Source organism: Pteropus medius, unplaced genomic scaffold, assembly GCF_902729225.1.
Source record: "Pteropus medius unplaced genomic scaffold, Ma_sr-lr_union100, whole genome shotgun sequence".
Taxonomy (NCBI): domain Eukaryota; kingdom Metazoa; phylum Chordata; class Mammalia; order Chiroptera; family Pteropodidae; genus Pteropus; species Pteropus medius.
Genome location: NW_024342471.1, coordinates 16,773,437 through 16,788,584, shown reverse-complemented (window position 1 = coordinate 16,788,584; position 15,148 = coordinate 16,773,437). Strand labels below are relative to the sequence as shown.

At 54.0% G+C, this 15,148-nt stretch overlaps 1 protein-coding gene across 3 annotated transcripts; it reads left to right on the top strand.

Moving 5' to 3' along the window:
- Positions 1-811: 811 nt before the first annotated feature.
- SLC35H1 (solute carrier family 35 member H1) lies at positions 812-14,108 on the top strand. Of its 3 annotated transcripts, none has more exons than XM_039864483.1 (10): positions 812-912; positions 5,812-6,189; positions 6,826-6,976; positions 7,874-7,937; positions 8,659-8,731; positions 9,284-9,452; positions 9,535-9,618; positions 11,798-11,973; positions 13,057-13,186; positions 13,536-13,663. In XM_039864483.1, the coding sequence occupies exons 2-10, from the start codon at positions 6,070-6,072 to the stop codon at positions 13,661-13,663; spliced, it is 1,095 nt and encodes a 364-aa protein (XP_039720417.1). In that variant the 5' UTR covers positions 812-912; positions 5,812-6,069. The 3 variants fall into 3 exon arrangements, with proteins under 3 accessions (XP_039720417.1, XP_039720418.1, XP_039720416.1); XM_039864484.1 differs by lacking the exon at positions 812-912 and adding an exon at positions 5,290-5,371; XM_039864482.1 differs by lacking the exon at positions 812-912 and having other exon boundaries at positions 5,815-6,189; positions 13,536-14,108.
- The last annotated feature ends 1,040 nt before the right edge of the window (positions 14,109-15,148 follow it).

Sequence of the window (15,148 nt, the reverse complement as noted above, 5' to 3'; positions counted from 1 at the left end):
GGGCTGGGGAGTGGGGCGGGGAACAAAAAGCCCCAAACTGGGATTCAGTCTGCAACCCGAGCCTCCCCTGGCCTTTAATGGCTCTTCCTCTTTAATGGCTCTTCCTCTGTAACGGCTCTGCCTCCTTTTAATCCATCCTGCAAGATGAATAAAATCTAAATTCCCTAGCTGGCATTTTTGGGACCACTGCAACCTGCCCCTTGGCTACTTTTCCAAGTGTAGCTTTTGCTACTCTCCTTATAAATGATTGGGCTCCAAGCCGGGCTCCAGCCTTCTCTTCCCCTCCTTATTTCCTCTGTGTGGGACTCTCTCCCCCCCTACGCGACCTATTGAAATCGCGATCATTCTTATAGTTGCAGGCACAGAGAAAATGTTTCACAAATGTTTATTACGTAGTACCTCCCACGGATCTTCTAAGTCCTAAAATGTTATGCCCTGACTTAGCACTCCCCAGCTGGCTCGAAACCCCGGAATAAAAAGACCATGAGAGATTTATCTTTGTAGTTCTTTCCATGGTTGCCCAGCACTGGGTCGGAATAAGGTAAACATTTAATTTGTACGTCATCGGTAAATAAGGGATTTCCTGGGTGCCCGCGGTGCGCAGGGTTCTGCAGCAGGTAACGGGGGCTCCAGAGCGATGCCCTGATGGAGCGCAGGAGACAGAGACATCCGCAGCACAAGGGAGTGACCAGCACTGGGCCCGAGGGGCTCCGGATAGAGGGGATCCAGGCTGACTGCGGGGCGAGAACCTACCTCCGCCATCCGCCCCGCCCCGCCCTGCGGGCCCCGGGCCCCACCCACCTCGTCGCCCCGCCCCCAGCGGTTTCTGGCGGAAATGCCGTCCCAGGTGGCGTAGCGCCCGGCCTCGCACTTCCGGCAAGGGGACCTCGGCCAGGAGCGCCCGCGGCGGAGGTGAGTGGGCGCGCTGCCGCCCTCCCGCGCGCTCCCGGGGCCAGAGAGGGTGGGGGCTGGGCGGGGAAGCCGGGTCCCCGCTGGACCTTGAGCGCCTCTGCGTGGGGCGCGCCCAGGCCTCTGTGTCCCCGCTGTGGAGGAGACCGGGGCCTCCTTGCGCTGTCCTCGGCCGCCAGCCGCGCGCGTTTCTCCGGGCACTGCTGATCTCCAGCGACAAGCGGGGCCTGGACCTCAGCAGGAATCACGCCAGTACGGCTCTGTCCGTGGACAGGCTGCTGCATCCCGCGGGGGTCTGCGAGTGGAGGGCGGGCAGTAAACTCGTGAACGAACGAGGAAACGTCAGGTAGTGGGAGGAGCCGTGAGGATGATGAGAGGGCTCTCGAGAGTTCAGCCACGCAAAGGTCTGTGGAACGGGGTTGTAGGCAGTGTAAACAGCAGAGAAGGACACAGGCTTGATGTGTTTGACAAACTGCCAGGGGCCAGCGTGGCTGTACTGGGGAAGAAAGATGGGAGAATAAGGTTGCAGATGTTGGCAGAGGCCAGATGGTGGGATGTCTTCCTCGTTGGCCTTCTGAGGAGTTGGGTTAGCTCTGTGAGGACATGGTCTGCTCTCTGTGCTTAAGCCATCTCTCCAGCTGCTTTGTGGACTCCAGGCAGCAGGGCTGTTAGAGGAAACAGGAACACCAGTTAGGAGTCTTGCAGTCAGTAGGTGAAAAATAATTGTAGCTTGTAGACTGTGATGGTGGAGCAGAGGTGAAGAGAAATAGATGGATCAAAAAGTATATCAGAGGTGGAACTGACAGGCAGGACAGGATTTGAGGCAGGAGAGAAAGAGTGGTCAAGGATGACCTCCTCATTGATTTGGGGTTCAGGCTTAAGTAACCAGGTATATTATGTTGGCATTTACTAACGACTTTGGAATAGGTTCAGGGCATGAATCAAGGAATTGGCTTGGGACACTTTAAGTTTTTGGTATCTTGAGTGGAGCTACAAATGTCCTAGTCTGGAGATCACAGAAAGGGTTAGGGCTAATGAAAGGAATTTACAAATCATTGGCATGTCGAGTGGAATAGGATGGAATAACGCAAGGTGAAAATTAAGATAGAGAAGCCAGAGTCCAACTCTCAGGCACCCAGTTTTTACAGGTTGGGTTTATGAGGAGGAGCCATTAAAGAAGACCAAGAAGGAGTCCATAAAAGCAGAAAACCCAGGAGACAGTGGTATGACATCCAAGAGATTTTTCCCAAGAAGAGGAAGTGATCAGTCGTATAAGATGCTGAGGGGAATAGAGACTTGGCCCTTGAAGAGACAATGCGAAGCAGGGTGTGATGACTCAGTGAAACAGCAGGGACAGGCTGGGGAAGTTTCTCTAAGGGGACAAGGGGGAAGGGGCCTGAGCCCATGCCATTAGCCAGCGTCAAGTGCTGTACCTGATGCTGTTGACTCCTCTTCTAGGACGCACATGATTTTATCCTCCTCTGCACTTGGGGAGACTGAGGTCCAGAAGTCAGATAACAGAAAGTGGTAAGTCGAGGAGCCAGGATTTGAGACTAGATCTTTTTCACTCCAGGCCCACACTTTTAGGCACTAAGCTCCACTGCCCATGTTACAGTTTGCTAGATTAAGGGGAGCCAGGAGCTACCATGACGCACCAGCCCTACCCTGATGTGGCTACTGCTCCCAGCTAGACTGCCCCATAAGGAAAGTAAGGCAGACTATGGAATTCCTTTCCTGGGCAAGTGAGTTTGGACAAGCATTTGTTCTTTTAAGCCTGGTTTCCCTTATTATAAAATAAGAGTGGGGACCTTATCAATTACATTTCTCTATCTCCAGTGATAGAGGTATACAGAAGTGCTTAATAAATGCACATTGAATAAATGGCTAGATGATTTCCAAGAACGCTTCCAGCTGAGATTGATTTTGTATTTCGGGTTAGGTGACCTTCCAAATGATGATGAGAGAATGAGTGTTGTTAACTTTCAGACGGTGCTCTCTGTAGGCTAGGGAAGTCACGGTGACTTCCTAGAGATGGGGAACCTGGACTGGCTCTTTGAAGGAAGTGCAAGGTTTGAATAGAGGAGGGAGGACATTGCAGTGTTGCAGGAGGCGCAGCAGCAAAAGCAGAAGGTACGAAAAGTTAACTCACGGAAGAGTGCAGACCGCCCTGACTTAGAAGCGTGGGTAGGAGCCATGGGAAGGGACTACCGAGAGAAAGCTCCCTTAGTGCCAGCATGCCCTGTCATCACCCGGGTGATGTTAGCAGTCCTTCTCAACGGGGAGCAGTTTTGCCTGCAGGTGACGTTTGGCAATGTCTGGAGATATTGTCACTACTTGGGATGAGGGGGAAGGTATGCTACAGGCATCTCCCGGGTAGAGAGCAGGAATGCTGCTAAAATTTCCTGCAGTGTACAGGACAGGGCCTGCTCCCCACAAGGAAGCGTCTGGCTCCAAATGTCAATTATGCCAAGGTTGAGCAACCCTGGTCTAGAAGAAAGAATATTGGCCTTGAGCTCTTCTAGACCCCACTCTCTAGCTGTGTTAGCAGGAGTCTCACCGTGGGAGGTGCAGGGAGAAGCAGAGGAAACCATATAGGAGACTAAGGCATATGTGGGGGAGAGACGATGATGGCACGGATGGTCGTGGTGGCGGTCAGGAGGTGTGATCTGACTTGGGATATTTTTTGAAGGTAGAGCTGACAGTATTTGTTGACTGAATGTGAGCCGAGAGAAAGAGGAATCAAGGATGAGAACAAAGTTTCTGGGCCAAGCTATTAGGTGAATGGTGGTGCCGCTGGCTGAGGTGGGAAGAGGAGCAGGTTTGGTGGAGGACGGATGACTCCTGGAAAACAGGAGTCGGTTTTGGACAGGCCATTGTGAGATGCCTGACATGAGACATCTGGGCGAAGAGGACGAGCAGGCAGTTGGATCTTCTGGAGTTGACGGGGAGGTCAGAGGGAGGATCCACCGGGCCAGTGTCAGCTTACAGGAGGCGCTTTAAGGAGTGGGTCACGCAGCACAGCGGTTCTCAACCCCGTGGATGCATGCATCACTCTCTTTTTAATGACAAATAATTTTTTAACCAACCCCTCCTATTATCTTAAAATGAATCTTACGGTTCATAAAAACAGCCTACACATAATGTTTTAAAAATTGGCGATGCCCTAACCATATAATGTAAAAGAAAAATGAAAGGAAAGAAACTGATAATAAAGTGCTTCAGTACGTCGTTCCTGGGCACAGGGGTACTAGGAGCCACATCGGAACAGTCGATGCTCTCGCCACTCCGTCGAACCTCTGGGAATGTGTTGGCCGCAGTGCACACTGCTGTAGCCGTGCTGTGTTGGCAGCGTGAAAGCGTGCATGCTGTGGCTGTAGGTGATGTGCCTTTTCCAAACTGGGAGCTCATGGTACCCTTTTATCAAATTCAGTTCAGTCTTCCCCCAGTGTACGTGGCAAATGCATTCTTGGGAATTTTAGTACCTAGTAGAACCATGGAAAAGCTGCTCTGTGCTTCCTGTAAAACAGTCGGGTTCTAGGTTCAGGTCATTTTAAGCAGACCTTTCACCTACAGGAGTGTCAAAGTCATGCAGGATGCAAAACACTTCTTAGTTATGTGGACTGTCCCCCCATAGTCCCCACTCACTCAAGCTAGGAGTGTCCCCTCAAAACACACCGCAGGTTTCCAAAGTGGCCCTGAAGAGAACCACGGCTCTAGGGTGTCCTTTGGGTCATGAGCCTTGTGCCAGTTCCCAGTTTGCCTCAGGGAAGGGGAAAGGACCTAGGTTCCAGGGTGCAAACTGGTGTAAATGCTCTCTTCAGAAAGGACTGGGGTGGGGGTAAGTCAGGGTATGTCTGATCAGATGGTTCAAGGAAGGCTTCAAGAAGGAGGTGGCATCTCAGCAGGGTGGGAACATCTCAAAGCAGCATGGGAGGAGGGACACACAGATGAAGCAGCAGGTGGGGTAATGCTGGCCCGGGGGTCTGCCCGGTCTCCCGAGGGCCTGGCATGCCCCGGGCACTCACTGGGCTTGACCGGGATGATAGGGAGCCAGGGAGTGGTTTAGTTTGGCAAGACCCTTAGACAGGCACCGTGTCTGAGGGAGTGGTTGTTAGAGGCTAGGGCAACTACGTGTTGGTTTCCTGGGCCATTTTTAACACCAGATTAGTGACCCAATTGACCAGATTAGTTTCCTGAATATCACATGCCCACTCCACTCTCTTGCACTGAATCATCAAACCATACGAGAACTTAAAGTATGGCGGGTGAGGTGTAGGGCTAACATGGACACAGTGGTCCCTGTCTTTGTGGAGCTCATGGCCTCCCAGGGGACACTGATATCACTCAAATCATCACGCCCTACACAGGGTCAATGAAGGAGAAGTAGGGGAGCTGGGAGAGCAGCCTCGAGACCCATCAAGGGGTGGGGGGCATGCCTGAGGAAACTCCATTTATGCTGGAGGTAAGTAAGATCAGCTGAAGAAGGAAGAAAGGGCAGAGCATTCTGTTCCTTCAGGTAGCAAGAAGGAGCCTGGCGTATTTGGGGATCTGGAAGGTGGCCTGTGGGAAGAGGGCTGGCAGGGGCCCCATCAGGCCCTCTTATCTGCTTTGATCTTTATCATAAGAGCACTGGAGGCCACAGAAGGGCTTTAAAGCAGTGGTCTGACGTGATCAGATTTATGTTTGTAAAAGGTCACTTTGGTGGCAATTTGTAGAGAACAGCTTGAGATGACAAGAGAGTGGATGTGACAGGGAACTCTGCTGTGAGTGCCTGTGCCGGATGAGGGCTCCTTCTTGTCGTCCTGTATGTTCTGATCCCCCTATGGGACAGGAATGGGGTGGATACAATCAGGTGGCTCTCCCTCTGCCCAGGCCACCAGAGCTGCCTTTTCATCCTTCTAGCATCAGACCTGGGGACCTGTGAGCCGTGCATCTGGTTAACCATGGAGAAGGTCGGCTCAGGCCACCAGCCCCTTAGGTGAGCACTTTGCCTAGTGCTCCGCTGACCATCCTGAATCATGGAGGTGAAGAGGACTCCTCTAACCAGGAGACGTCCCTGTTGAAAGTCGTGGCCCAGCGCGACCGGCTCCCCTGTGGCCTGTCTTCAGGAGGGGTGCCTACCCCCACTGACGCCGTGCTGGGGAATCGCCGCTGCCACGGATGGGGAGGTGGGCCCTCGACGTGGCCTTTGTGTGGAAGGCGGTGCTGAGTCTGGGGCTGGTCCTTCTTTATTACTGCTTCTCCATCGGCATCACCTTCTACAACAAATGGCTGACAAAGGTAACTTGGAGGCCTGCAGTGCGGGGGCGCTGGGAGGGAGGTGGCTGGGCTACAGTGTCCCTAATATTTAACAACAGGAATGCATGGACTTGGACCAGTCAAACCAGAGGCCTGTCACACTAGTGATGGGACAGGGCTCTGCAGCCTGCCCTGCCACACCAGTGATCCCCAGAAGTGTTTGGATCGAGGGGAAATCAGGAAGGGGGACACACAGGGATGAGCTGGGGAGACTTGGGAGGCTCAAGGCAGCAGCGTTGACCAACCAATGGAGAAGTAGTTCAATACTCCATTGAACGATCGGCACGTCCGTCCTGGCCCACACTGGCTCTTACCTGGGTGTGGGCTGTGGGAAGGGCCTGGAGCAGCTACCTGACAGGCTGTTGTAGGGGTAGAGACAGCACCACACTCCAATTGAGACCTGCTCTGCCACCTGCTCTCTGTATGACCTCCAAAATTGGGACTAAGTCGCTTCCCAGTGATCGTAATGTGGGCGAAAGCCCCTTGTACACTGCAAAGCCCTCGTGAAGCACCGAATTAGCACCACTGCCACCAAATAGAGGCGGGAGGGAAGAGGGAGCCAGGTGCGGGCTGGCACTCTACACTGCCTGCGCCGGCTGTGCTTTGAACTCCGCACAGAGCTTCCACTTCCCCCTCTTCATGACGATGCTGCACCTGGCTGTGATCTTCCTGTTCTCGGCCCTGTCCAGGGCGCTGGTTCAGTGCTCCAGCCACAGGGCCCGCGTGGTGCTGAGCTGGACCGACTACCTCAGAAGAGTAGCTCCGACAGGTGTGTGCCCATGGGGGTCGGGGGTGCGACGGGAGGAGGGTTGCTTGGGAAGCTGTCGTGCCCCCGCCCCCATGCTTCCTCACTCTTCTCTTCCTGCCCTTTCCTGTCCCCACTTCTGTCTCTTACGCACCCCCCCTACCTGCCTCCTCCCCCCATGCACACCCAGAGAGAGGCCGGTGCAGCAGTGGCTTTGTAGTTCCCTCAGCCTTGAACACTGCACCGGGCCGTGCACCAAGGCCTGGAGACAGTGCAGAGCGGGGTGCATCCCTGCCCTTGTGCTGAGCACAAAGGGGACCAATCAAGGCTGGGATAGGCGCTGGGTGCTGGGCAGGGAGGGTTCCCCAGAGCGAGGCCTGAGGTGGCCGAGACTGGGGGGTGAGTAGGACTGTCGGTCCTATGCCCAGGAGAGGTTTAGTGCACGTGGAGGTCTGAATGGGAATTGAAAGTGTCTCCGGATGCCGAGAGCTCAGCGTTGGTGAGAGTTAGTGGGAGAAATGAGAACTGAGAGGGTGGCAGGGGTCAGATCCTGGAGGGCCAGTCCTCCTCTGTGACCCCTCTGTAGCGTTTTCACTTACGGGATCAGTGGGGTCAGATTAACTCCCCTCAATGGGGGCTGTTCAAAATATTTAACAAGTGGGAACGACACAGGCCCCAGCCAGTCAGAATGGACTACAGCCCAGATGCTGGAGCAGACCCCCCCACACACCCCTTTTTTTGGCGAAGAGTCAACCTTTTAGTTCGTGGCTAAAAAGGGAGGGTCCATAGGCCCCAGAGAAAGCCAGGGTGAGCTGGGCTAAGTGGGGGCACTCAGGAGCCTCACGGAAGTATTCTGACAGCTGGCACCCCCACACCGGCCTGCCATGCCGCGTGTCCTGTGGGTGCCCCTTGTCTCCACAGCACTGGCAACGGCACTTGACGTGGGCTTGTCCAACTGGAGCTTCCTTTACATCACCGTCTCACTGTGAGTACCGGCCACACCTCGCCACCTCCCTTCAGGCTTTAGCTCTCTGTCTGTCCAGCTGGCTGTCTGCATACCCGGCCGATGGCCCAGCCACTACACCGCCCTCTGGGACCAGCCCTCCTCTTTCAGCTCCACCCTGACACCCAGCAGCTGTCCCGAAACTCACCAGCCTCTTTCTTAAGTCGGATGCAGAGGGGATGCTGCGCCTGCCTGCCAGGTGGCCTAGGGAAGCCAAGGGCTCAGACGAAACGATGACAGTCATGTCCGGGGGCAAGGGCAGTGCACACAGATGCGGAGGGGAGGCACAAGTTATTTCTTACCTCCAATTTTGTGCTTCAGAGAGCACAGCCCCTGCCTTCTCTTTTTCTCCTCCTCCCGTCCTTCCTTCCTCATTCTGGTCTCCACTGAGGGGTAGATAATAATAGGTCTCTGTGAGCTCGCTGTCAGACCTGCAGCCTTGCTCCCTGTGATAATCAGAGGCCTGTTAGTCATAGATTTCTTCCGATTAAAGGTCACACACCAGCCCAGATGACGCAGGCCACCTTCTTTTGGTCTTTTGTACCCAGATTGCCCTGCTGCCCTGAGCAGAGCCAGTTGCCCTCCGGGAGGTCAAGGAGCTCCCCCACTTTTCTCGCCCACTGATCGTGCCGTGGGCTCCTTTCTCGATGGCGGGTCTGAGCCCCAGGCTCCAGCGGTGCATTGTGGTACTTTTCGCTTCCAGGTACACAATGACCAAATCCTCAGCCGTGCTCTTCATCTTGATCTTCTCTCTGATCTTCAAGCTGGAGGAGCTGGTGAGGCCCCAGCTTCCCTTTTGTCCCTGTTGCCCCCGCAGATGCCAGGAATAAAAAGGGGGATCTGAGCTGTGGCTTGTCTCCGTGACAGAAGAGACAAGCCCAGCCCAGGTGGCAGAAATTCCCATCGCTGAGGAAGGACCTAGGATTCAGCACTACTGACAGTTTTTAGAAAGCCAGTGTGGCAGGCAGGAGTGACGACCAAGTGAGAAGGATTCAAGGACAAGGGTCAGGTCAGGCAGGGTCCTGGAGGCTCCCTGCTGTGCAAGGCAGCACCTTTTGTTTGCTAGTACAGGGGAGGCAGCAAGGCCACTTGGGGACCTAGGACAGCCACAGGAAAGCACTTTAGTGTTTTATTTTAGGTCAGGTAGGGATGTTGGGTACGTGGCAGCTGAATGTCAGCTCTGCATACATGAATAGGAAGGAGCTGCCCAGAACCCCCCGGGGTGGTGGGGAAAAAAGGGACAACCAAGATGGCTGCTGACCCCCAAACTCCAGGTTTGATGACCTCAAGACCCCGAAGTTAGTTGCCACTGCTCCCCATTCTAATAGCGTGCGGCTCTGGTCCTGGTGGTCCTCCTTATCGCCGGGGGCCTCTTCATGTTCACCTACAAGTCCACGCAGTTCAACATGGAGGGCTTTGCCTTGGTGCTGGGGGCCTCGTTCATTGGTGGCATTCGCTGGACCCTTACCCAGATGCTTCTGCAGAAGGCGGAACTTGGTGAGAGAGGGTCCTGGGCACCAGGCGGGGTGGAGGCAGGCCGGGCCAGGCCTGACAGCTTGCCCATGTCCCCATCCTACAGGACTCCAGAACCCCATTGACACCATGTTCCACCTGCAGCCACTCATGTTTCTCGGGCTCTTCCCTCTCTTTGCCATATTTGAAGGTAGGTTGGGGCACCTCAGTGCAACAGATCGCTAATCTCTGCTCTGAGCCGGACACTGTGGTAGTTGTATAAGATGCAGAGATCAAAGTTACGGCCCCTCCCCTGGCAGTGCCTAGGGGCTGGACGGACACTTCAGCTGAGCGACTAGAATCTAGCATGATAAATGCTGCGTAGAAAGTGTGTATTAAATACAGCAGATGACAGTGAATGTGTACAGCTCAGAAGGTATGTCAGGGTTCTTCTATTCATTTTAAATATATTCACTTTTTAATATTCTCCAAAACCCTGCGTGGCAGTACTGTTAATATACCCATTTGCAGGTGGAAGAAACTGAGGTAGAGAGCAATAAAGATAACCTTGCACCAGGCCCCATGACTCCAGAATCCCTCGTAACTATTATGCTGTGTTCTGCCTCTTAGAGCAGAGGGTCAGGAGTTTTCTCAGGATGCTGGGGTGGAAAGGCGAGTCAGAAGCCTTCCTAGATGTGTATTCGGGAGGATGAATGAGACTTTGACAGGCCGTTGGGGGCGGCACAGACCGGGAAGTGGGAACAGTAGGCTCACATGTGTCAAGTGTGTGCTGGATTGGCTGGGTGTACGTTTCTGGAGTGGGGGTTGGGGGTTTGGGGGCAGCCTGTCATCTCCCAGAGAAGCTGAAAGGCCTAGGCCTGGAGGTAACAGCGCCACATTCCTTTCTCCGATGTTTTGGGATTAGTCTTTGTCTCCGTCTGTTTATCCTTCCTCCCAGAGTCCCTTCTGTCCTCAGGGTCATTACAGAAAATTCTGTCCACATCCATTTAAGTTTCAAGCAGTGAAGCGTCTGGAACCTTTCTGAGAAAATTATTCTGCAGCCCCGTTGTCCAGGAAACTTCTGTTCTGCAGCCTCATTTTTTTCCTTTTAAAAATCTCCCCGTTTTTTTCATTGTGGCCCCCTGTACCAACACTCTCCCTCCCTCCCTCCCTCCCTGGGTGTTTACACCATTCCCTATCCCTGCAAACCCTCAGCCAAAAGCCCCTGGTAGTCGTCACTTAGCAGAGCTGTGTGGATTTAGCTCCTCTAATCTTTTCTGGTAAATTAATCCCCCAAGCGCCTTCATTACTTATGTTGCTTTCCCTGAATTCCCTTCAATTTGCCGACGCCTCTGCAGTGCTGCTGAGCCCAGCACCAGACAAGGTGGCCTATGTCGGGAGGCTGTTTGCCTGAGGTCTTGGGCATTGCCACTCTGCATTTCCTCGGTGCTTCCCTCCAAAAAATCGCTTAAGTCCTCGACCAGCCTCTTGCTCCCACAAGTGTGTCCTTTGTGCCTAGTTCAGGAATCACCTCACACCTTGCTGATATCAAAGGAACCTTTCCAGCAGTCATCTCTTGGATGGACAGCGTTGCAGAACCGAGAACCCTCTGGAAGTTAAAGCAAAATTTAGTGCATGGATGCTTGTGTGGGTGTCTCTGGAACAAGGGACCGTGGCATTTGTCGTATATTTATATGCAGTATTTGCTTTTCGAGAACTGTTCATGAAATTATACCATCTGTTTGAGAAACACTGGTCTGGTCTCAACCCTTCCATGTTGCTAGTAGGGAAACTGTGCTTCAGAAAGGGGCGTCTTGGCAAGTCCCACAGCTCTGTAATGGCAAAGCCTGGATTGAAATGGCGAAGGATGGTAAGGGTGGAGTTTTGTCTCCGCCTGAAAGTGAGAACAAGGGACTCCCCAGTGAACCAGGACGTCAGCAGTCCTCACTTGATGGACTGCCCCACCTCTCTTTGGCCCACTAGTTATCACAGCTGCAAAGGCCACATGAAGTCACCAGCCCCGCCCATCCTCCCCATGGATGGGTGGGGAACTGCCTGTGGAAGAGCAACGTGCCTCTGTCGGTTTGCTCTGCGGTGCCCGCTTCCTCTACTTAACCCAGGGGCTGCAGAGCCCTTCCTACCACTTCCCATCAGATCGCCAGCTTGTACGGCCCCGGGGCTCTGGCAGCCATCGCTGCTTCCTCACTGTCCCCCTGCGTGGGCTTCTCCCATCCTTTTCCTTAGGTCCTCAGTCAGCAGGTGTCAGGAAGTACGCACTGCACTGCACTGCGACAGACAGCAGCAGATCTCACCGGGCTGCTGGGAGGGCGGGGCCGCCTGGGCAGGCACACCCAGGACATGGCCGCCCCCTCTTCCTTCATTGCTTTCAGGTCTCCATTTGTCCACATCTGAGAAAATCTTCCGTTTCCAGGACACAGGGCCGCTCCTGTGGGTACTTGGGAGCCTCTTCCTTGGTGGGATTCTTGCCTTTGGTTTGGGCTTCTCCGAGTTCCTCCTGGTCTCCAGAACCTCCAGCCTCACTCTCTCCATTGCCGGCATTTTTAAGGTACAGACTGGAGGTGACCCCAGTCCTGTCGTAAAGGGGAGCCTCCTGAGGGTTTTTCTCAACAGCAGTTCCCGTCCCAGCTCCTGCACCCAAGGCCTGCAGAGAAGACGCAGAAATACCTCATTAGGGTGCTAAGTGCCACGTTCTCATCTGTATCCCCTCCCATCCTCACTGCGCCCTGTAGGTGGGAGTGGTCATCAGACGTGAAGAGCTGCTCCTACTGAAGAGAACACAGCATGGTGGCTGAGCTGGCATGCAAAGCCGGGTCGGACTCCTCTAGGCCTGGGATGCATTTATAATTACCAGGAATACCAACTCTGGTCATTTGGCAGCAGCCTGAAGCCCCATCCAGACTCATTAGTAAAAAGTTCTGTGATTGATTGGCAGTGTCTGCCATGGGCTCAGCCAGGGATGCGTATATCCTGAGTGCCCTGTGTTTGCCTATCCTGCCTTTACCACTGCCCTGCCTCTCCTCTCGTCACATCTCCCCTCCCTCCCTGACCATCTCTCCCTCCTCCCTGATCCGGGCCACAGAGGGAGACTGCCCTGACCAGGCGACACTGATACTGGAGCACTGTTGCCTAAAAACAGAAATGTAGGCGTCCCCAAGGGTCTTCTGGTTGCCAACCAAGTAAGAGACATAAGCTGTGGTTCTTGGAATGAATTGTCTCACAGTGCCGTTTGTAGTCACTGTGCATGACAAACCCCGGGACCAGTGAGTGTCCTGTACACCCTAGTGTGACCGCATTCTCCCTGGTGACTGAGAGCTCTCCAACTGTAGGTGCCTTCTAGAAGGGCAGCTCTCCTTCATTCCTGTGGACACACTGGATTTGGTTTACCTCTTAATTCTGACAGAATTCTGTGAAAAGCACCTCCTTTGTTGCATCTCGGTAACAAAGGGAGAAAAGTGTTACAGGCAGGCCTGGTCCTCTGAGCCTGTGGAAGCTTCCCCTACCCCAGCCTGGGACTTTGGGCAGGGCTGGCTCTTTCCTGCGGGCATGCCCAGTGCCTTAGCCCTCCACCTTCCTCGCAAAGGGCCCAGCTCCTGCTGATCACTTCTCCTTCCTGCTTCTCTGCCCACAGGAAGTCTGCACTTTACTGTTGGCAGCTCATCTGTTGGGTGATCAGATCAGCCTCCTGAACTGGCTGGGCTTTGCCCTCTGCCTCTCAGGCATATCCCTGCATGTCGCCCTCAAAGCCCTTCACTCCAAAGGTAACTGGAGCCCGCTTCGGGAGCCTGTGTTCTGATGACATTCTCCCCATGACTGGACTCTCAGCCCCTCTGATTTCCCTTCAACCCAGCCCTGCCGTAAAGAAGCAAGTGGCTCTCAACTTCCCCAAAGCGGTCCTAGTCTGGTTGCTGTCGGCACAGTTCGGCTGCCTCTGCACCGGCTGGTCCCTGATTCAGGAAGTGTGCCTGGTGGTTCTACCAGCGCCACTCCTAAGACACAGGGGTCATCTCTAGGGAGTTGGTGGGGGAGCCTGGGTGACTCAGCTCACATTCACATCAGGGCACACCAGGCAGCCATTATTAACTGTAACTGGTCTCTTCCTATCCCCAGGTGATGGCCCTAAACCTATGAAGGGGCTGGGCTCCACCCCTGACCTGGAGTTGCTGCTCCGGAGCAGCCAGCCGGAGGAGGATGACAATGGGGAGGAAGAGAAGGAATACTTCGTGGCCCAGGGATAGCAGCTTGGAAGCAGGCCACTCCCCAACTTTATACTGGATAGCAGTTTGGGGACCCAGGTGGCTCCTCACAGCAGCTGAGAGCAACGAGCCAGGAGTATCCAGGCCGGACCTCGGATAGCACATGACCTCATGGTGGGACTGGGCCAGGGAGTTGGTCAAACAGAGGGCTGAGCACCCGGCCAGCCGTGGACCTGGCGAGAGCAGGGCCCAAGCTGTGCTGGAGTCACAGCGAGAGAAGGGAAGGCTGTTCTCGCCTGCGCGCCAGGCTCTGGCTGCCGAGACTGTGATTTCAGAGGCATAACAGGCTTCTAAGGAGACTGGGTTTGGGCTATGGAGCAGTTGGGAAAGGGAGATGGAAAGGCCGGGGCCTCATCACCTGCACAGCATCTTTGCTCAGAGAGCAGATCTATTTATAGTTTGGAAATAAAGGGTTTACAGTCCACTGGCCGCCTCATGTTGCCTGGAGCTGCGGGGGTGGAGAGGGGCAGTACAGGCCTGGCATCTTTCCCTCTTTGCCTGCCTGGGGCCTTCCTCAGGTGACTGGTCATACTCCAGGCGTCCACATCACTATGCTCCTGTTTGAGCCACGGGACCCTCCCTTGGGGCCCCACCACACCTGCAGGCAGGAAAGAAATTAATGTGTACCGAGTACCATATTCCAGGAACTTTAATGTGTTCACATCCTTGATTTGAAGCCTGACTGCCCCTCACTAGCTATGTGACCTTAAATCACTTAACCTTTCTGTGCCACAGTCTTTTCATATATGAAATGGGGGTTATAATTATCTCAGAATCGTTCTGAACATTGAGTCAATATGGGTAACGGAGTAAATGTTATATAATCGTTTATTTTGAAAATCCTTTTAACATCCATGGAACTAAGACCCTATACGAGTGGCCACGCTAGGATTCTGGCCAAGTCTGTGTGCCTTATGTCCATGGGATGTATGTGGACAGGTTATGGGCCTCTGGGACCTGGGCCTTCTACTCACTTACCTTGGATAAGTCACACGGCCCGTCTAGACTGCAGTCTTTATAAAATGGGGAGGGAGGAGCACGGTTGCAGCTGCGATGCGCTATGGTTCTGAAGCCTGGCCAGCTCCTGTGAGCTGGTCCCCCTGGGTTGGGAGGGGGCTGCTGGCTGCAGGGCCATCTTTCCGGGCAGAAGTGCTTTTAGGCATTCACAGCAGGTGGCGCCATTGCACCATGCAGTGACTCGAAACTTCCAGACCTGCCATCACTGCAAATCTAGGCAGGGGTCCTTGCAAGAGTACAGTGGGTGTATGCGGGTGGCAAGTGAGATGGGGCTTGTTAAGAATTGTTCAGATCAGATTGGAGCTTTGAAAACTATTCAGCCTAGAGAACATCAATTCTTGAGGAACGGAGTTGGCAAACTTTCTATAAAGGGCCAGGTAGTAAATATTTTCCATTTAGGGGCCACACGGTCTCTGTTGTAGCTACTCAACTCTGCCATTGTGGCCGGAA